Source organism: Callionymus lyra, chromosome 1 (genome assembly GCF_982586985.1).
Source record: "Callionymus lyra chromosome 1, fCalLyr1.hap1.1, whole genome shotgun sequence".
Taxonomy (NCBI): Eukaryota; Metazoa; Chordata; class Actinopteri; order Syngnathiformes; family Callionymidae; genus Callionymus; species Callionymus lyra.
Window position 1 is genome coordinate 55,521,744 of NC_141818.1, and position 22,500 is coordinate 55,544,243.

General features: G+C 42.8%; 2 protein-coding genes across 5 annotated transcripts in view; both read right to left on the reverse strand.

Moving 5' to 3' along the window:
- Positions 1-6,090, reverse strand: part of creb3l3l (cAMP responsive element binding protein 3-like 3 like) — an 8,030-nt gene extending 1,940 nt beyond the window's left edge. Inside the window, exons 1-9 of the mRNA XM_087785771.1 lie at positions 5,962-6,090; positions 3,728-3,835; positions 3,285-3,660; positions 2,480-2,592; positions 2,311-2,403; positions 1,984-2,090; positions 1,854-1,922; positions 1,704-1,788; positions 1,550-1,643 (exon numbers count right to left, since the gene is read on the reverse strand). Of these exons, the coding sequence (XP_087641897.1) occupies positions 1,550-1,643; positions 1,704-1,788; positions 1,854-1,922; positions 1,984-2,090; positions 2,311-2,403; positions 2,480-2,592; positions 3,285-3,660; positions 3,728-3,835 (1,045 nt within the window). The 5' untranslated portion in view covers positions 5,962-6,090. The remainder of the gene's footprint in view (positions 1-1,549; positions 1,644-1,703; positions 1,789-1,853; positions 1,923-1,983; positions 2,091-2,310; positions 2,404-2,479; positions 2,593-3,284; positions 3,661-3,727; positions 3,836-5,961) is intronic.
- A 5,637-nt stretch (positions 6,091-11,727) lies between these two features.
- Positions 11,728-22,500, reverse strand: part of nim1ka (NIM1 serine/threonine protein kinase a) — a 17,932-nt gene continuing 7,159 nt past the window's right edge. For 2 of the 4 annotated variants that reach the window (XM_087778925.1, XM_087778944.1), the window contains 6 exons: positions 20,274-20,304; positions 16,499-16,805; positions 16,335-16,447; positions 15,770-15,891; positions 14,452-14,598; positions 11,728-12,490 (listed from right to left, as the gene is read on the reverse strand). In XM_087778925.1, coding sequence (XP_087635051.1) covers positions 11,738-12,490; positions 14,452-14,598; positions 15,770-15,891; positions 16,335-16,447; positions 16,499-16,770 — 1,407 coding nt within the window. In that variant the 5' untranslated portion in view covers positions 16,771-16,805; positions 20,274-20,304 and the 3' untranslated portion in view covers positions 11,728-11,737. The other 2 variants (XM_087778935.1, XM_087778952.1) reach the window with 2 other exon arrangements.

Below are 22,500 nucleotides of genomic sequence, written 5' to 3' on the forward strand. Positions count from 1 at the left end.
ATATTATATTATATTATATGTGTATCATGTGTATCATGTGTATCACGTGTACCACTTGTATCATGTGTATCATGTGTATCATGTGTATCATGTGTATCATGTGTATCATGTGTATCATGTGTATCATGTGTATCACGTGTATCACGTGTATCATGTGTATCATGTGTATCATGTGTATCACGTGTACCACTTGTATCATGTGTATCATGTGTATCATGTGTATCATGTGTATCACGTGTATCACGTGTATCATGTGTATCACGTGTACCACTTGTATCATGTGTACCACTTGTATCATGTGTATCATGTGTATCACGTGTATCACGTGTATCACGTGTATCACGTGTATCACGTGTATCACGTGTATCACGTGTATCACGTGTATCACGTGTATCACGTGTATCACGTGTATCACGTGTATCACGTGTATCACGTGTATCACGTGTATCATGTGTATCATGTGTATCACGTGTATCACCTGTATCATGTGTATCATGTGTATCATGTGTATCACGTGTATCACGTGTATCACGTGTATCATGTGTATCATGTGTATCATGTGTATCACGTGTACCACTTGTATCATGTGTATCACGTGTATCACGTGTATCACGTGTATCACGTGTATCACGTGTATCACGTGTATCACGTGTATCACGTGTATCATGTGTATCACATGTATCACGTGTATCACGTGTATCACGTGTATCACGTGTATCACGTGTATCACGTGTATCACGTGTATCACGTGTATCACGTGTATCACGTGTATCACGTGTATCACCTGTATCATGTGTATCATGTGTATCATGTGTATCATGTGTGTCATGTGTATCATGTGTATTAAGATGCGTCACGTGTATCATGTGTATCATGTGTATCATGTGTATCATGTGTATCATGTGTATCATGTGTATCATGTGTATCATGTGTATCACGTGTATCACGTGTATCATGTGTATCATGTGTATCACGTGTATCATGTGTATCATGTGTATCATGTGTATCATGTGTAGTATGTGCGTCATGTGTATCACGTGTATCACGTGTATCATGTGTATCACGTGTATCATGTGTATCATGTGTATCATGTGTATCATGTGTATCATGTGTATCACGTGTATCATGTGTATCACCTGTATCACGTGTATCACGTGTATCACGTGTATCACGTGTATCACGTGGGTCTCACGTGTATCACGTGTATCACGTGTATCACGTGTATCACGTGTATCACGTGTATCACGTGTATCACGTGTATCACGTGGGTCTCACGTGTATCACGTGGGTCTCACGTGTATCACGTGGGTCTCATGTGTATCACGTGGGTCTCATGTGTATCACGTGGGTCTCATGTGTATCACGTGTATCACGTGTGTATCACGTGTATCACGTGTGTATCACGTGTATCACGTGTATCACGTGTACCACGTGTACCACGTGTATCACGTGTATAACGTGTATCACGTGTATCACGTGTATAACGTGTATAACGTGTATCACGTGTATCACGTGTATCACGTGTATCATGTGTATCACATGTACTCACTGGAGGAAGGCGTGTAAAGCTCCTTCTGCTCGGAGCTGCTTCCAAAAGGATTGACGGAGGGGAAGATGATGAGGCAGAACGAGAGCAGAAACACCTGCAGACGGAGGAGATGTTGACACATGTGCAGCTGGAGATACAAACGTCCAGGACTCACCAGGACACATGTGCTGGTCGTGCTGGCCTTCATGGTCGACATCTTCACGATGGACTGGAGTTTACGCAGTTGTTCGATCAGAGAACTGAGGACGGTCAGAGGAACATGACTCAGCACTTTTCTTGGTCTCCATGTGAAGGAAGTTCTTACATGTTCTGCTTCTGCAGCATCTGGACTTTCTTCTGCAGCTCCAGGTTGTGTGCGGTGCAGATGGCCACTCTGAGGACAACACAGAAGATCAAGAGTCAAAGAAGAGATGAAAACATGCTACGAGACTCACCTGTTCTCCAGGCCGTCCACGTACACCTTCTTCTTCTTGCGACTCTCCTGAGCAGACTGCTTGTTACGGATCTTCCTGCGAACTCTCTTCAGGGTCCGTTCCTCTGCCTGCAGGACAGAAGAGCTTTTGATATTGTCCTGCCTTGACAGTAATAATACTATTACTACTACTAATAATAATACTAATAATAATGATGAATCAGGGAATAAAGAGTGTGTTTGATCAGATCGTTTCATCATCTCTCAGTGTGACGTCAGGTCCAGGTGAAGATCCTGAAGCTCCTGAAGATCCTGAAGATCCTTCACTTAAAGAAGGACCAGGTCTCACCTTCGTGAGCGGCATGTGTGTCGGGATCGTCGCTCCTTCTTTGGCCAGAAGCCTCTTCTCCTCCTCGGACAGAACCATCTCCTTGAACTGGAACTGATGATCGAGCAGAACACGTCACTGCGCGGTTCACACACCAGACACCAGGGGGCGCCAGAGGCAGAAAACTCACCAGGTCTGTGTTGCTGGTGTGGAGCGAGTCTGTGGTCGAGTCCTCGATGTCGAAGGTGCACGGCTCGGCGTCAAGGTCGTCGTCGTCCTCCATGGCTTCGCTCACCAGGTCATCTGAAAGGTCAACAGTCATGAAGCTTCTTCTCGCCAGGATCCAGATGTTCTCGCGAGGAGGATCCGGATGTTCTCGCGAGGAGGACCCGGATGTTCTCGCGAGGAGGATCCGGATGTTCTCGCGAGGAGGACCCGGATGTTCTCGCGAGGAGGACCCGGATGTTCTCGCGAGGAGGATCCGGATGTTCTCGCGAGGAGGACCAGATGTTCTCGCGAGGAGGACCCGGATGTTCTCGCGAGGAGGATCCGGATGTTCTCGCGAGGAGGATCCGGATGTTCTCGCGAGGAGGATCCGGATGTTCTCGCGAGGAGGATCCGGATGTTCTCGCGAGGAGGATCCGGATGTTCTCGCGAGGAGGATCCGGATGTTCTCGCGAGGAGGATCCGGATGTTCTCGCGAGGAGGATCCGGATGTTCTCGCGAGGAGGATCCGGATGTTCTCGCGAGGAGGATCCGGATGTTCTCGCGAGGAGGACCCGGATGTTCTCGCGAGGAGGACCCGGATGTTCTCGCGAGGAGGACCCGGATGTTCTCGCGAGGAGGATCCGGATGTTCTCGCGAGGAGGATCCAGATGTTCTCGCGAGGAGGATCCAGATGTTCTCAGGAGGATCCAGATGTTCTCGCGAGGAGGATCCAGATGTTCTCAGGAGGATCCAGATGTTCTCAGGAGGATCCAGATGTTCTCACGTACCCAGGTCGATGAAGACGTCGGTGTCCGGCTGCTCCGCCCTCACGCTCTGCAGGGCGTCGCCGTCGCAGCTCTGCAGCAGAGAGTAGCAGTGGTCGCTCTGGACCATCAGCGCCTCCACGCTCTCCAGGGACTCGCCCGGGACCGGACCCGGGTCCGAGGGCGCCGGGCTGGGGTGGGAGGAGCCAGGACTGGGCACGATGTCGCTGTCGCTGCCTTGAGGACTGGAACATCCTGCCGGGTTATGAGCGTTTCCTCCACCGCTGTCGTCAGAGATGCCGCTGTCGCTGCCCAGAGGAGAGTGAGAAGGACCGACCAACGTGTCCTCCTCGTCCAGCAGGCTGGACAGGAAGTCCTCCGTGTCCACGCCCGTCAGCATCTGAGACACAGGACGTTGATCCAGACGAGAGATAACAAACATGTGTCTTCACTCTGAAGGTTCTTACGTCCTGATCCGACAGCCACGACTCCAACAGTCCGTCCTGACCTCCCTGGAACAGGAGCCCCAGCAGGTCCGTGGCCTCCATGTCAGGAAGATCCTCCACGACCGACATCTGCAGCAGATCTGACGTCACTCAACGGCTCGTGAACCATCTACGACCTTCAACTCAAACATCTGCAGGTACTTCAGGCGATACAGAGAAGAACATCTGATCTTCTCACACGTGCCACAAGAACCAAGAGAAAAGTCTAGAAAGTATGAAGTTCTTCTAACATCAAACACGAAAACTGTTCAAATTAAATGACAATTAAAACAATAAAAACTCTTCAATACAACAAATTATTGATCTTACGATTCTTCAGTCTTTGGATTATATATTATATTATATATTATATATTATATAATATATTATATATAATATATAATATATAATATATAATATAATATATATTATATAATATATAATATAATATATAATATATAATATATTATATAATATATTATATATTATATATTATATATAATATATAATATAATATAATATATTATATATAATACATTATTTTATATATAATATATTATATTTCAACTATATTTGTTTTGCTTTTAAAGGGAAACAAAAACATTCAAAAACACAAACATCCTACAATCAAATCTGACTCTGGGTCAAGACTGACCTCCAGCACTGCATCTGTATTAATGGAGGTCAGGGAGGTCAGGGAGGTCGTTCACCTTTGACCCACAGACAACACAAGAGTTGAGAACATGTGACGTCTCTTGAACATATGAACTTTTAGTTGTTCTGAATATTTTATCTTCAACTAAACATTCATTGATCTCCAGAGTCAATCCTTACATCATCCATCCATCCATCCCTTCATCCATCCATCCATCCATCCATCCCTTCACCCATCCATCCATCCCTCCCTCATCATCCATCCATCCATCCATCATCCATCCATCCCTACCTCCCTCATCATCCATCCATCCATCCATCATCCCTTCATCCATCCATCCATCATCCATCCCTCCCTCCCTCCCTCATCATCCATCCATCCATCCATCATCCATCCATCCCTACCTCCCTCATCATCCATCCATCCATCCATCATCCCTTCATCCATCCATCCATCATCCATCCCTCCCTCCCTCCCTCATCATCCATCCATCCATCATCCATCATCCATCCATCCATCATCCATCATCCATCCATCCCTCCCTCCCTCATCATCCATCCATCCATCCATCATCCCTTCATCCATCCATCCATCATCCATCCCTCCCTCCCTCATCATCCATCCATCCATCCATCCATCATCCATCCATCCATCCATCCCTCCCTCCCTCATCATCCATCCATCCATCCATCATCCCTTCATCCATCCATCCATCCCTCCCTCCCTCCCTCATCATCCATCCCTCCCTCCCTCCCTCATCATCCATCCATCCATCCATCATCCATCCATCCCTACCTCCCTCATCATCCATCCATCCATCCATCATCCCTTCATCCATCCATCCATCATCCATCCCTCCCTCCCTCCCTCATCATCCATCCATCCATCATCCATCATCCATCCATCCATCATCCATCATCCATCCATCCCTCCCTCCCTCATCATCCATCCATCCATCCATCATCCCTTCATCCATCCATCCATCATCCATCCCTCCCTCCCTCATCATCCATCCATCCATCCATCCATCATCCATCCATCCATCCATCCCTCCCTCCCTCATCATCCATCCATCCATCCATCATCCCTTCATCCATCCATCCATCCCTCCCTCCCTCCCTCATCATCCATCCCTCCCTCCCTCCCTTTCAATTTGTGGTGAAACACGTTCAACACGTTATTTTACTTTGATAGAATCTGGTTTTATTTTGACAGTTTCCTCTCTATGTTGACAAGTCTCAGTCATTTTCCGGTCACGTGAGTAAATAGTGTAACGTTGCATCAATCATGACGTCATCAAAACACAGCCCCGCCCCCTCATGTCTTTGTCACGAGACGCGATCGAATGTCAAAACAAAAACATCTTTTATCAAATATTAAACTTGTCGAATCTTTTGCTCTTCGATGCTTAACTAGACTGAGATCAACACGTGGATCTACGACTGAAAACTGTTTATCTTTCCTTTCATGATCAGTGTTCCAACAAAAACATGTCAGGAAACATGTCAGGAAACATGTCAACAAACATGTCAGCCTCGAGCTCACGCCGTTCAACGCTCACCTCAGGACTGAAGATCAGACGCAGATCCACAGATGCTCCACAGATCCTTCAGATCCTTCAGATCCTTCAGACACGCGCGGGAAGCGAAACCTCGACCGTCGCTACTTCCTGTCGAAACCACCTTCCAACGAGGCAGAAATTGCGTCATCACGTACAGCCGGAAACGAGTGCGTAAGATTTCGCTAAGACGTCTGGGAAAATGACCTCATCGCTCAACGTTGTGACGCGAATAGACATATATACTGTATATATAAATATATAAAAATATACATATATATAATAGACGTATATGATAGACATAAATACATATATTTATATGATAGACATATATATATATAATAGACATATAGACATATATTTATATAATAGACATATATATATAATAGACATATATATATATATAATAGACATATATATATATAATAGACATATATATATAATAGACATATAGACATATATATATAATAGACATATAGACATATATTTATATAATATAATGAAAAATATAATATAATTGAAAAATGATGGATTTACTAGTAATTTTGTCATCAGACGAGCGACTGAAGAAGAAGCTTCTGCTCATGGATCTGATGATGAAGATACGAAGAGATCTGATGATGAAGATACAAAGAGATCTGATGATGAAGATACAAAGAGATCTGATGATGAAGATACAAAGAGATCTGATGATGAAGATATGAAGAGATCTGATGATGAAGATACGAAGAGATCTGATGATGAAGATACGAAGAGATCTGATGATGAAGATAAGAAGAGATCTGATGAAGATACGAAGAGATCTGATGATGAAGATACGAAGAGATCTGATGATGAAGATACGAAGAGATCTGATGATGAAGATACGAAGAGATCTGATGAAGATATGAAGAGATCTGATGATGATATGAAGAGATCTGATGAAGATACGAAGAGATCTGATGAAGATACGAAGAGATCTGATGAAGATATGAAGAGATCTGATGAAGATACGAAGAGATCTGATGAAGATATGAAGAGATCTGATGAAGATACGAAGAGATCTGATGAAGATACGAAGAGATCTGATGATGAAGATACGAAGAGATCTGATGATGATATGAAGAGATCTGATGATGAAGATACGAAGAGATCTGATGATGAAGATACGAAGAGATCTGATGATGAAGATACGAAGAGATCTGATGAAGATATGAAGAGATCTGATGAAGATACGAAGAGATCTGATGAAGATATGAAGAGATCTGATGATGAAGATACGAAGAGATCTGATGATGAAGATACGAAGAGATCTGATGAAGATACGAAGAGATCTGATGAAGATACGAAGAGATCTGATGAAGATATGAAGAGATCTGATGAAGATACGAAGAGATCTGATGAAGATACGAAGAGATCTGATGATGAAGATACGAAGAGATCTGATGATGATATGAAGAGATCTGATGATGAAGATACGAAGAGATCTGATGATGAAGATACGAAGAGATCTGATGATGAAGATACGAAGAGATCTGATGAAGATATGAAGAGATCTGATGAAGATACGAAGAGATCTGATGAAGATATGAAGAGATCTGATGATGAAGATACGAAGAGATCTGATGATGAAGATACGAAGAGATCTGATGAAGATACGAAGAGATCTGATGAAGATACGAAGAGATCTGATGATGAAGATACGAAGAGGTCTGATGAAGATATGAAGAGATCTGATGAAGATACGAAGAGATCTGATGAAGATACGAAGAGATCTGATGAAGATACGAAGAGATCTGATGAAGATACGAAGAGATCTGATGATGAAGATACGAAGAGATCTGATGAAGATACGAAGAGATCTGATGAAGATATGAAGAGATCTGATGAAGATACGAAGAGATCTGATGAAGATACGAAGAGATCTGATGAAGATACGAAGAGATCTGATGAAGATACGAAGAGATCTGATGAAGATACGAAGAGATCTGATGAAGATATGAAGAGATCTGATGAAGATACGAAGAGATCTGATGAAGATACGAAGAGATCTGATGAAGATACGAAGAGATCTGATGAAGATATGAAGAGATCTGATGATGAAGATACGAAGAGATCTGATGAAGATATGAAGAGATCTGATGAAGATACGAAGAGATCTGATGATGAAGATATGAAGAGATCTGATGAAGATACGAAGAGATCTGATGAAGATACGAAGAGATCTGATGATGAAGATATGAAGAGATCTGATGAAGATACGAAGAGATCTGATGAAGATACGAAGAGATCTGATGAAGATACGAAGAGATCTAATGAAGATACGAAGAGATCTGATGAAGATACGAAGAGATCTGATGAAGATACGAAGAGATCTGATGAAGATACGAAGAGATCTGATGAAGATATGAAGAGATCTGATGAAGATACGAAGAGATCTGATGAAGATACGAAGAGATCTGATGAAGATACGAAGAGATCTGATGAAGATATGAAGAGATCTGATGATGAAGATAGGAAGAGATCTGATGAAGATATGAAGAGATCTGATGAAGATACGAAGAGATCTGATGAAGATACGAAGAGACCTGATGAAGATACGAAGAGATCTGATGAAGATATGAAGAGATCTGATGAAGATATGAAGAGATCTGATGAAGATATGAAGAGATCTGATGAAGATATGAAGAGATCTGATGAAGATATGAAGAGATCTGATGAAGATATGAAGAGATCTGATGAAGATATGAAGAGATCTGATGAAGATACAAAGAGATCTGATGAAGATACGAAGAGATCTGATCACTTTACAGGTAACATGTAATAATTATAACAGTCTGGGCAGGTTTTTATTTAATTATTATTAATGTTTAGCTCTTTAGTAATAAGTTGTTTCATCAGAAGTAACTTCTAAGAAGGTTTTATTTCAAATCTATGACTGAAGTCAACGATCTACTCATTATATTGATTCTTATCATAGTTTTATCATGTTTTCTCAATAGAATATTTCATTTAAAACATGTCATATTGTGGCTTTAGATCCTCGAACCTTTGTTCCATCAGACGTTCAGACCATGAAGTCTCAGGTGAAGCAGGAAGTGAGGAGCAGGTGTGAAGTTCATCTAGAAAGTCTCAGGTGAAGCAGGAAGTGAGGAGCAGGTGTGAAGTTCATCTAGAAAGTCTCAGGTGAAGCAGGAAGTGAGGAGCAGGTGTGAAGTTCATCTAGAAAGTCTCAGGTGAAGCAGGAAGTGAGGAGCAGGTATGAAGTTCATCTAGAAAGTCTCAGGTGAAGCAGGAAGTGAGGAGCAGGTGTGAAGTTCATCTAGAAAGTCTCAGGTGAAGCAGGAAGTGAGGAGCAGGTGTGAAGTTCATCTAGAAAGTCTCAGGTGAAGCAGGAAGTGAGGAGCAGGTATGAAGTTCATCTAGAAAGTCTCAGGTGAAGCAGGAAGTGAGGAGCAGGTGTGAAGTTCATCTAGAAAGTCTCAGGTGAAGCAGGAAGTGAGGAGCAGGTGTGAAGTTCATCTAGAAAGTCTCAGGTGAAGCAGGAAGTGAGGAGCAGGTGTGAAGTTCATCTAGAAAGTCTCAGGTGAAGCAGGAAGTGAGGAGCAGGTATGAAGTTCATCTAGAAAGTCTCAGGTGAAGCAGGAAGTGAGGAGCAGGTGTGAAGTTCATCTAGAAAGTCTCAGGTGAAGCAGGAAGTGAGGAGCAGGTGTGAAGTTCATCTAGAAAGTCTCAGGTGAAGCAGGAAGTGAGGAGCAGGTGTGAAGTTCATCTAGAAAGTCTCAGGTGAAGCAGGAAGTGAGGAGCAGGTGTGAAGTTCATCTAGAAAGTCTCAGGTGAAGCAGGAAGTGAGGAGCAGGTGTGAAGTTCATCTAGAAAGTCTCAGGTGAAGCAGGAAGTGAGGAGCAGGTGTGAAGTTCATCTAGAAAGTCTCAGGTGAAGCAGGAAGTGAGGAGCAGGTGTGAAGTTCATCTAGAAAGTCTCAGGTGAAGCAGGAAGTGAGGAGCAGGTGTGAAGTTCATCTAGAAAGTCTCAGGTGAAGCAGGAAGTGAGGAGCAGGTATGAAGTTCATCTAGAAAGTCTCAGGTGAAGCAGGAAGTGAGGAGCAGGTGTGAAGTTCATCTAGAAAGTCTCAGGTGAAGCAGGAAGTGAGGAGCAGGTGTGAAGTTCATCTAGAAAGTCTCAGGTGAAGCAGGAAGTGAGGAGCAGGTGTGAAGTTCATCTAGAAAGTCTCAGGTGAAGCAGGAAGTGAGGAGCAGGTGTGAAGTTCATCTAGAAAGTCTCAGGTGAAGCAGGAAGTGAGGAGCAGGTGTGAAGTTCATCTAGAAAGTCTCAGGTGAACCAGGAAGTGAGGAGCAGGTGTGAAGTTCATCTAGAAAGTCTCAGGTGAAGCAGGAAGTGAGGAGCAGGTGTGAAGTTCATCTAGAAAGTCTCAGGTGAAGCAGGAAGTGAGGAGCAGGTGTGAAGTTCATCTAGAAAGTCTCAGGTGAAGCAGGAAGTGAGGAGCAGGTGTGAAGTTCATCTAGAAAGTCTCAGGTGAAGCAGGAAGTGAGGAGCAGGTGTGAAGTTCATCTAGAAAGTCTCAGGTGAAGCAGGAAGTGAGGAGCAGGTATGAAGTTCATCTAGAAAGTCTCAGGTGAAGCAGGAAGTGAGGAGCAGGTGTGAAGTTCATCTAGAAAGTCTCAGGTGAAGCAGGAAGTGAGGAGCAGGTGTGAAGTTCATCTAGAAAGTCTCAGGTGAAGCAGGAAGTGAGGAGCAGGTGTGAAGTTCATCTAGAAAGTCTCAGGTGAAGCAGGAAGTGAGGAGCAGGTGTGAAGTTCATCTAGAAAGTCTCAGGTGAAGCAGGAAGTGAGGAGCAGGTGTGAAGTTCATCTAGAAAGTAAACAATGATCGTCTTGTTTATCAGTTTCTTTTATTGCTTTGATGAGAAAATATTACAGAATATTATCTTGAAACACCAGCGATCTGAGGAACAGAAAGAAACTAACATTATATCAATATGAAATATTTAAAGTAATATTATATGAATATATGAAATATTTAAAGTAATATTATATGAATATATGAAATATTTAAAGTAATATTATATGAAATATTTAAAGTAATGTTATATGCATATATATAAAATATTGAAAGTAATATTATATGAAATATTTAAAGTAATATTATATGCATATATATAAAATATTGAAAGTAATATTATATGAAATATTTAAAGTAATATTATATGCATATATATAAAATATTGAAAGTAATATTATATGAAATTTGTAAGGTAATATATGAATATTATAGGAAATATTGAAAGTAATATTATATGAATATTATAGGAAATATTTAAAGTAATATTCTATGAATATATGAAATATTTAAAGTAATATTATATGAAATATTATAGGAAATATTTAAAGTAATATTATATGAATATATGAAATATTTAAAGTAATATTCTATTAAATATTTAAAGTAATATTCTATGAATATATGAAATATTTAAAGTAATATTATATGAAATATTATAGGAAATATTTAAAGTAATATTATATGAATATATGAAATATTCAAAGCAATATTCTATGAAATATTCAAAGTAATATTCTATGAAATATTCAAAGTAATATTCTATGAAATATTCAAAGCAATATTCTATGAAATATTTAAAGTAATATTCTATGAAATATTATAGGAAATATTTAAAGTAATATTATATGAATATATGAAATATTCAAAGCAATATTCTATGAAATATTCAAAGTAATATTCTATGAAATATTTAACCATGACATCAAAGGTTCAAAGGTCACAGGAGGACACAGAGTTTGGACGTGTGTCGTAGACCTCGACACGCCTTCAGACGCTCCTTCTTCCTCCTGGTGGGCTTCAGCACCGGGTCCGAGGCGGGAAGGCTGACCAGGCGCGAGCGGTGGTTCCGGTGCAGCAGGATCCTGTAGACGCCGGTGATGGAGCTCCTGCAGTCTTTGCCCTGATTGTTGACGATATGTTCCGCCGTGATCCCCAAGTTCTCCAGAGCACCTTTGACCTCCATGGCCTCCTCCCCCAGCCCCGACAGATCCGCCCCCGCCAGGTGAGACGGGTCCAGGTGGAAGGGGTCCATGGCTCTGGGGAAGTCCACGGGCAGCAGCCAATCACAGCCCATCATCTGCTCCACGCCGCAGCGCTCGGACGGCAGCGGGCGAAGGATTCCTCGGATCAACCTCTGGCACGGGTCGCTCACGCAGGACGGCAGCGAGAAGACGGCGTCCACGATGACGCGCTTCAGCTTGACCACGGTGTCGGCCCTGAAGGGCATGGAGCCCGTGACCATGAAGACCAGCATCACGCCCAGAGCCCACACGTCCACCAAGACGCCCACGTAGTGCTCGTCCCGGAACAGCTCGGGCGCGGCGTACGGCGGCGAACCGCAGAAGGTGTTGAGGGTCTCGTGGCGACCGCTGGTGGTGCTGAAGCCGAAGTCTCCGACCTTCACGCACGAGCCGCTGGTGTAGAAGACGTTCTCGGCCTTCAGGTCGCGATGGACGATGTCGTTCTGGTGCTGAAGACAAACAAGCTTCTTGTCTCTTGTGTTCGATTCTAATGATTCTATATTATATTATTATTGTATTATATATTATTATTGTATTATATATTATTATTGTATTATATATTATTATTGTATTATATATTATTATTGTATTATATATTATTATTGTATTATATATTATTATTGTATTATATATTATTATTGTATTATATATTATTATATACGCCTTAAAGTAACACTTAAAGATCATCACACTATAAAGAATAAATCGCTTCATCCAAGAGTTTAAACGTTTGACAAACATTCACATCAACATCCACTGATCACTGTTTTAAGACAAGCTTGGATCAGGATTAGATACGACATCAGTTATTGATCTGTTTATCAATCACACCTTAGATCGTAGATCAAAGAACGAAGACACACCCGGGAAAGAGAATAGAATAGAAAGAGGGGATAAAAGACGGAAGAGAAGAAAACCCGAGAACATTTGAATGATTCGATTACAAGAAAACAAATCAGGATGTCTCTCTGCGGGGACACAGGGAACTTGAAAGGACCATTTGGCCGGAAAGGGACGAGCTCCCGGACGGGAAATTTGACTTAATATAACGATGTTTCTACAGATCGGGACCTTTTCTCCCGAACTATTGACCTGTTCAGTCGCCGGGAGATCGTGGGTCCGATCGATCGTGAAGCTTGTATTTGGTTTGACTTGAAGCGACGAATAAACAACAGTGACTCTGATCGTTCATCGTTCTGCACGAAGCGAAGCCTAAGACCCGAGACGGACTGACGTCGTGTTGGAGCGACGGAAGCGACTCCGTGTTTTCATCGTTTAACTTGTAAATGTTTCCAGTCAAACATTTCCATGACTTTTCTAAATGTGTTTAAAGATGTTCGGAGCAAACATTTGTTGATGAACAACATGTTCCATCAGGATGGAGATGATTCGTGACAGGAACTGGACAGAAGAAGTCAACGCTCTGACCTTGAGGATGATAACCCTCTGACCTTGAGGATGATAACCCTCTGACCTTGAGGATGATAACCCTCTGACCTTGAGGATGATAAATCTTTGACCTTGAGGATGATAACCCTCTGACCTTGAGGATGATAACCCTCTGACCTTGAGGATGATAACCCTCTGACCTTGAGGATGATAACGCTCTGACCTTGAAGATGATAACCCTCTGACCTTGAGGATGATAAATCTTTGACCTTGAGGATGATAACCCTCTGACCTTGAAGATGATAACCCTCTGACCTTGAGGATGATAAATCTTTGACCTTGAGGATGATAACCCTCTGACCTTGAAGATGATAACCCTCTGACCTTGAGGATGATAAATCTTTGACCTTGAGGATGATAACCCTCTGACCTTGAGGATGATAACCCTCTGACCTTGAGGATGATAACCCTCTGACCTTGAGGATGATAAGGTGATGTGTGTTTGGCTGAAACATTCGGAGTGAGATACTGATCGGCTTGTAAAACTGGGACGAAGCTATAACAGCGAACTAACAGCTCTGTACTTCAGAAAACCTTCAGACATGTAAACTCTGTGTCGTCTCTCACTTGTAAACAAGTAAAATCTCACTATTTTTGTTGTAACGTGTGACTTTGAACCAGATCTTCAATTGTTCTTCAGGTTCTTAATCCGTCAGAAAGACTTGATTTTTGTGACTTCTTGTGATTTTTGAGCAGAACTGACACCAAAATATGTCCAAACTTCAGCTTAAAAAGGTGCAGAAGTCACTGTATCCTCTCGTCCTTAGTCATCGCGGGGCTATCTTGACATTTCATTATTCTTTCAGTTGTGGGGATTCATTCATTCATTCATTCATTCATTCATTCATTCATTCATCGATCCACAGATCTAAAGCCACGATGACACTAAACTCCAGGAAGATAATAACTTTAAAGATGAGTTCATATCTTACTGTGGCGCCACCTGTCTGTAGACACTCACCATGTGATGAACGGCAGAGAGAATTTGAGCAAAGACAGTCTTGCCCTCGTTGTCGGACAGTTTTCCTTCAGTGGTTATTTTGGAGTAGAGTTCTCCTCCGGCCGCGAACTCCATCACCAGGTGTAGCCGCGACAGAGTCTCCACCACCTGAGGAGACACTTCAGGTGAGTCCAGGTCTGTCACTGGTTTACTGGGACGACGCTGTTTTCAAACCATCACTCGTATGTAATCGTGAATGAAACATTTGTGTCTTCTGTTGTTGTTGAAGTTTAGATCAAGTTTAGTTCAAGTTTAGTTCAAGTTTAAGTTTAGTTTAGGTTTAGTTTAAGTTTAAGTTTAAGTTTAAGTTTAGTTTAAGTTTAAGATTAAGTTTAGTTCAAGTTTAATTCAAGTTTAGTTCAAGTTTAGTTTAGTTTAAGTTTAGTTTAAGTTTAGTTTAAGTTTAGTTTAAGTTTAGTTTAAGTTTAGTTTAAGTTTAGATCAAGTTTAGATCAAGTTTAGTTCAACTTTAGATCAAGTTTAGTTCAAGTTTAGATCAAGTTTAGATCAAGTTTAGATCAAGTTAAGTTCAAGTTTAGATCAAGTTAAGTTCAACTTTAGATCAAGTTTAGTTCAAGTTTAGATCAAGTTTAGTTCATTGATGTTTCCACAAAGTTCCTTCAGAACCTTCAAGACTGTCCTTGTGCATCTGATGAACGAGTGACTATTACATTCATACAGTTATTTACATAAAACATGTTTAAAATGAAATATAAGAGGATTATTTTATTTGTTTTTCCTTCAAATGATTCTTCAAAACACTAGAGACTCGTTTGTTTGACCAGGAGCTTCAACAAACTTCTTATGAATCAATAAATGTTCTTCTCTCATGTCGACTTATGTTGATTATTTTAAGAGTTTTCTTGTCATTTTAGACAAAAATGTTTGTTCATTTTAATGTAGCGACAGGAGCTCAGTCGTCTCCGTCTTCATCTTCGTCCACAAAGACACTTAACATCTCAACACCTTCAAACTGCTCGACTGTAACGTAATCGAAGCTCCACGTGAAGAACTGATCAGAATAAATAAGATGTTTTTGAGATGTTTGTAGCAGAAGCTGAAGGAACATCATCCTGCACAGACAGGAAGTACTTCGGGTAAATATTGGAGCTCGTTTCTAGCAACCTAACAGGAGCTAACGATGCTAAAGAAGATGCTAAAGAAGATGCTAAAGAAGATGCTAAAGAAGATGCTAAAGAAGATGCTAAAGAAGATGCTGGTCCACAGCTCAGTCTCTGACCCACAGACACACGTCAACACAACACTCAGAAGAACGGACCTCATAGAGGCGGATGATGTTGGGATGGTGCAGCTTCTCCATGCTGGAGATCTCTCTGGACAGAAGTCTCTGGGTCTTTTGGTCGAACTTGGTTTTGTCCAGGATCTTGACGGCAACTTTGTCTGGTGAAGACAAGAGACAATGGAGTGTTGCATCATGGGAGGAGCATTGGTGCTCCATGTGTTCACTGATGACAGTGTTGCATCATGGGAGATGATCATGATGACAGTAGTTTGTCCAGTGATGTCACCAGTGAGTCCAGCTTCAACCTCAGATGTTGACACTGAATCCAGAACCTTCTGAGCTCCTTCAGACGTGAATCACTGCATCTTGAAACCTTTTCTGTTCCTACGTTGACGAGCAGATCGAACGAGTCTCGTGAACGAACACAAACTTTAATGTTTGTTTCTGAAGATGTTTATTATTTAACTTTTACAATAAAGTTCAAAACAAACTGTTTCTTCCATAAGTGAAGTTTCAAGATATGAAGCGTAAAACAATTATGTTCAAAAGGTCCTTTGAAGGTCGAACCCGTGAGATCATACATTGATTCATGAACTCGTACCTTTGGTCAGAGCGTGAATTCCTAGTTTGACGTGAGAGAAGTTTCCACAACCGATCTCCCCTCGGATCTTGTAGAAGCCGATTCTCCTGCCGACCGTCAACTCGCGCACGACCCTGAACACCTGACAGTTAGACTCCGCCCCCAGAGCCACCGCCAGAACACACCTGTCGTCCTGGCACATGTCCAGGTTCAGCCTCTCCAGCGGCGTCAGGCGTCGCACCAGGCCATCGTCGTCCGAACTGTCCTGGCCGTCGGTGACCCTGGAGCCATCGGTGACCCTGGAGCCATCGGTGACCCTGGAGCCGACGGTGGGTCCAGACGAGTCTCCGGCAGAGTCACAGGAGTCCCGGGTCTCGGCTCCACCTGGACCGGTCCTGGAGCCGGCGTCGCTCTTCCCCTCATCTCGGCTGCTCTCTGAGGGACAGACCGCCGTCATCCCGGCCTCAGCTCATGACCGGACCTCCTGCAGAACTGAACCATAGGAACATTACAACAAGTTCTTCACTGGAAAACAACGCTCGTCATGGGTCAGTATTAACGAAGGACAGGTGAAGGTCGTGATGTTCGAGACCGTTCCGACCATCACTACCGTTTCGACCATCACGACCTTCTCGACCACCACGTCCGCCTAAACCAGGTCCTCCTAATCCACGTCCTCCTATACCAGGTCCTCCTAAACCAGGTCCTCTTTAGCCACGTCCTCCTAATCCACTTCCTCCTAACCCATTTCCTCCTAAACCACTTCCTCCTAAACCAGGTCCTCCTTAACAACGTCCTCCTATACCAGGTCCTCCTATACCAGGTCCTCCTTAACAACGTCCTCCTAATCTACGTCCTCCTTAACCACGTCCTCCTAACCAGGTCCTCCTTAGCCATGTCCTCCTAATCAACGTCCTCCTTAACCAGGTCCTCCTAAACCAGGGCCTCCTAAACCAGGTCCTCCTTAGCCATGTCCTCCTTAGCCATGTCCTCCTAATCCACGTCCTCCTAAACCACATCCTCCTAAACCACTTCCTCCTAAACCAGGTCCTCCTTAACAACGTCCTCCTAAACCAGGTCCTCCTATACCAGGTCCTCCTTAACAACGTCCTCCTAATCTACGTCCTCCTAATCTACGTCCTCCTTAACCACGTCCTCCTAACCAGATCCTCCTTAGCCATGTCCTCCTTAGCCATGTCCTCCTTAGCCACGTCCTCCTAATCCACGTCCTCCTAAACCACGTCCTCCTAAACCACTTCCTCCTAAACCAGGTCCTCCTTAACAACGTCCTCCTAAACCAGGTCCTCCTTAACCAGGTCCTCCTTAACCACGTCCTCCTATACCAGGTCCTCCTAAACCAGGTCCTCCTAAACCAGGTCCTCGTAAACCAGGTCCTCGTAAACCAGGTTCTCCTAATACAGGTCCTCCTAAAACAGGTCCTCCTAATCCACGTCCTCCTAAACCAGGTTCTCCTAGTCCACGTCCTCCTATACCAGGTCCTCCTAAACCAGGTCCTCTTTAGCCACGTCCTCCTAATCCACTTCCTCCTAACCCATTTCCTCCTAAACCACTTCCTCCTAAACCAGGTCCTCCTTAACAACGTCCTCCTATACCAGGTCCTCCTATACCAGGTCCTCCTTAACAACGTCCTCCTAATCTACGTCCTCCTTAACCACGTCCTCCTAACCAGGTCCTCCTTAGCCATGTCCTCCTAATCAACGTCCTCCTTAACCAGGTCCTCCTAAACCAGGGCCTCCTAAACCAGGTCCTCCTTAGCCATGTCCTCCTTAGCCATGTCCTCCTAATCCACGTCCTCCTAAACCACATCCTCCTAAACCAGGTCCTCCTTAACAACGTCCTCCTAAACCAGGTCCTCCTATACCAGGTCCTCCTTAACAACGTCCTCCTAATCTACGTCCTCCTTAACCACGTCCTCCTAACCAGGTCCTCCTTAGCCATGTCCTCCTTAGCCATGTCCTCCTAATCCACGTCCTCCTAATCCACGTCCTCCTAAACCACGTCCTCCTAAACCACTTCCTCCTAAACCAGGTCCTCCTTAACAACGTCCTCCTAAACCAGGTCCTCCTTAACCAGGTCCTCCTTAACCACGTCCTCCTATACCAGGTCCTCCTAAACCAGGTCCTCCTAAACCAGGTCCTCGTAAACCAGGTCCTCGTAAACCAGGTTCTCCTAATACAGGTCCTCCTAAAACAGGTCCTCCTAAAACAGGTCCTCCTAATCCACGTCCTCCTAAACCAGGTTCTCCTAGTCCACGTCCTCCTAAACCAGGTTCTCCTAATCCATGTCCTCCTTAACAACGTCCTCCTAAACCAGGTCCTCCTTAACCACACCCTCCTTAACCACGTCCTCCTATACCAGGTCCTCCTATACCAGGTCCTCTTAAACCAGGTCCTCCTTAACAACGTCCTCCTAATCCACGTCCTCCTAATCCACGTCCTCCTAAACCAGGTCCTCCTTAACAACAACCTCCCACCTGAAGGGTTGAGCGTGTGTTGACACTAAAACATCCGGCAGCTGCTCTAAGGAGGAGTGAGGCTCCGTATCCACGGAGACTGAGCCTCAAAGAGTCCAAACACCCAGTTGGTGAAGGAGCCAGAGAGGACTTGATGATCCAGGAGCGTCTGGAGAGGAAACTATAATCCCAGCACACATGGACCATATGAACCTGCACATCATCTCTAAGGCCACCAAGCAGCTGCTGGAGCCACAGCTCAGGAGATGCCGGGGTCAGCCGGGGTCAGCGGGGTCAGCGGGGTCAGGTCCTGGACGACCCTAAACACTGCTGTGACTCCAGGAACAGAAAGATGAGTTCAAGTGCATCAGTTTTTTCAAAACCTTGAGTTTCTTCTCACTTGTAACGACAGAACCGAAGGAAACTCTATTATTATCTTTTCTATCTATTATTTTTAATATTATTATTATAATAATTATTATTCAATCTATTGTTATTATTAATATTATTAATATTATTATTCAATCTATTATTATTAGTATCTTATTTAATCGATTATGATTATTATTATTATTATCTTATTCAATCTATTATCATTAATATTATCAAAATTATTAATATATTATTCCATCTATTATTATTATCTTATTCAATCTACTATTATTATAATAATTATTATTCAATCTATTATTATTATATAACCTGTTGAAACAATATTTACTAATATATTAAACTAACATTTTTATCATTTAAATTCTGTATAAAAACATGTTTAAATGTATTTGCTATTCAAATGAAAGTTCATTTTTAGTTTCTTAGATATATATATATATATATATATATATATATATATATATATATATACTGTACACACACACTTGTACATATATATTGAGATAAAAACATAGTTTTGTAGGAAGATTTAAAAATCGTCTACGTTTCAATTCAAGTTCTTTATTTCTTTCATTTCAAAGATGAACAATCGTGTGAAACATCAACAAACGACTCACAACAAACGACTCACAACAACAAACGACTCACAACAAACGACTCACAACAAACGACTCACAACAACAAACGACTCACATCAACAAACGACTCACAACAAACGACTCACAACAACAAACGACTCACAACAACAAACGACTCACAACAAACGACTCACAACAAACGACTCACAACAACAAACGACTCACATCAACAAACGACTCACAACAAACGACTCACAACAACAAACGACTCACATCAACAAACGACTCACAACAAACGACTCACAACAACAAACGACTCACAACAACAAACGACTCACATCAACAAACGACTCACAACAACAAACGACTCACAACAACAAACGACGCACAACAACAAACGACTCACAACAAACGACTCACAACAACAAACGACTCACAACAACAAACGACTCACAACAACAAACGACTCACATCAACAAACGACTCACAACAAACGACTCACAACAACAAACTCACCTCAGAGTCGAATCTTCACGAGTCACAGCAACTGTGGAGAGAAAAGTGAATCTTGAACATGAGTCGATGTTTCTGGAGCTTCTGGAGCTTCTCCTTCTCCAGGGTTTAATAGCTCTCAGGAGGAGGAGGAGACATGAAGGAGGAGGAGGAGTGATGAAGGAGGAGACATGAAGGAGGAGGAGTGATGGAGGAGGAGTGATGAAGGAGTGATGATTAAGGAGTGAGGAAGGAGTGATGATGAAGGAGTAATGAAGGAGTGATGATGAAGAGGAGTGATGATGAAGGAGTTAATGAAGAAGGAGTGATGAAGGAGGAGTGATGAAGGAGTGATGATGAAGGAGTTAATGAAGAAGGAGTGATGAAGGAGGAGGAGGAGACATGAAGGAGGAGGAGTGATGGAGAAGGAGTGATGGAGGAGGAGTGATGGAGGAGGAGACATGAAGGAGGAGGAGGAGACATGAGGCAGGAGGAGGAGTGATGGAGGAGGAGTGATGGAGGAGGAGTGATGAAGGAGGAGACATGAAGGAGGAGGAGTGATGGAGGAGGAGACATGAAAGAGAAGACATGAAGGAGGAGGAGGAAACATGAAGGAGGAGGAGTGTTGGAGGAGGAGTGATGAAGGAGGAGACATGAAGGAGGAGGAGTGATGGAGGAGGAGTGATGAAGGAGTGATGATTAAGGAGTGAGGAAGGAGTGATGATGAAGAGGAGTGATGAAGGAAGAGTGATGAAGGAGTGATGATGAAGGAGTGATGAAGAAGGAGTGATGAAGGAGGAGGAGGAGACATGAAGGAGGAGGAGTGATGGAGGAGGAGTGATGGAGAAGGAGTGATGAGAAGGAGTGATGAAGGAGGAGTGATTGAGGAGGAGTGATGAAGGAGGAGTGATTGAGGAGGAGTGATGAAGGAGGAGTGATTGAGGAGGAGTGATGAAGGAGTTATGAAGGAGGAGTGATGAAGGAGTGATGATTAAGGAGTGATGATTAAGGAGTGATGAAGACGGAGTGATTGAGGAGGAGTGATAAAGGAGTGATGATAAAGGAGTGATGATGAAGGAGTGATGATGAAGGAGTGAAGAAGGAGGAGTGATGAAGGAGTGATGATTAAGGAGTGAGGAAGAAGTGATGAAGGAGGAGTGATGATTAAGGAGTGATGATGAAGGAGTGATGAAGAAGGAGTGATGATGAAGGAGTGATGAAGGAGGAGTGATGAAGGAGTGATGATTAAGAAGTGATGAAGAGGAGTGATGAAGGAGTGATGATGAAGGAGTGATGAAGAAGGAGTGATGAAGGAGTGATGATAAAGGAGTGATGAAGGAGTGATGATGAAGGAGTAATGAAGGAGTGATGATGGAGTGATGATGAAAAAGGGATGAAGGAGTGATGATAATGGAGTGATGATAATGGAGTGATGATAAAGGAGTGATGATAAAGGAGTGATGATACAGGAGTGATGATACAGGAGTGATGATACAGGAGTGATGATAAAGGAGTGATGATAAAGGAGTGATGATACAGGAGTGATGATACAGGAGTGATGATACAGGAGTGATGATAAAGGAGTGATGATAAAGGAGTGATGATATAGGAGTGATGATTAAGGAGTGATGATAAAGAAGTGATGATAAAGGAGTGATGATACAGGAGTGATGATACAGGAGTGATGATACAGGAGTGATATAGGAGTGATGATATAGGAGTGATGATACAGGAGTGATGATACAGGAGTGATGATACAGGAGTGATGATAAAGGAGTGATGATAAAGGAGTGAAAATACAGGAGTGATGATACAGGAGTGATGATAAAGGAGTGATGATAAAGGAGTGATGATACAGGAGTGATGATACAGGAGTGATGATACAGGAGTGATGATATAGGAGTGATGATACAGGAGTGATGATAAAGGAGTGATGATACAGGAGTGATGATAAAGGAGTGATGATACAGGAGTGATGATAAAGGAGTGATGATACAGGAGTGATGATACAGGAGTGATGATAAAGGAGTGATGATACAGGAGTGATGATATAGGAGTGATGATACAGGAGTGATGATATAGAAGTGATGATACAGGAGTGATGATACAGGAGTGATGATACAGGAGTGATGATAAAGGAGTGATGATACAGGAGTGATGATACAGGAGTGATGATAAAGGAGTGATGATAAAGGAGTGATGATATAGGAGTGATGATACAGGAGTGATGATACAGGAGTGATGATACAGG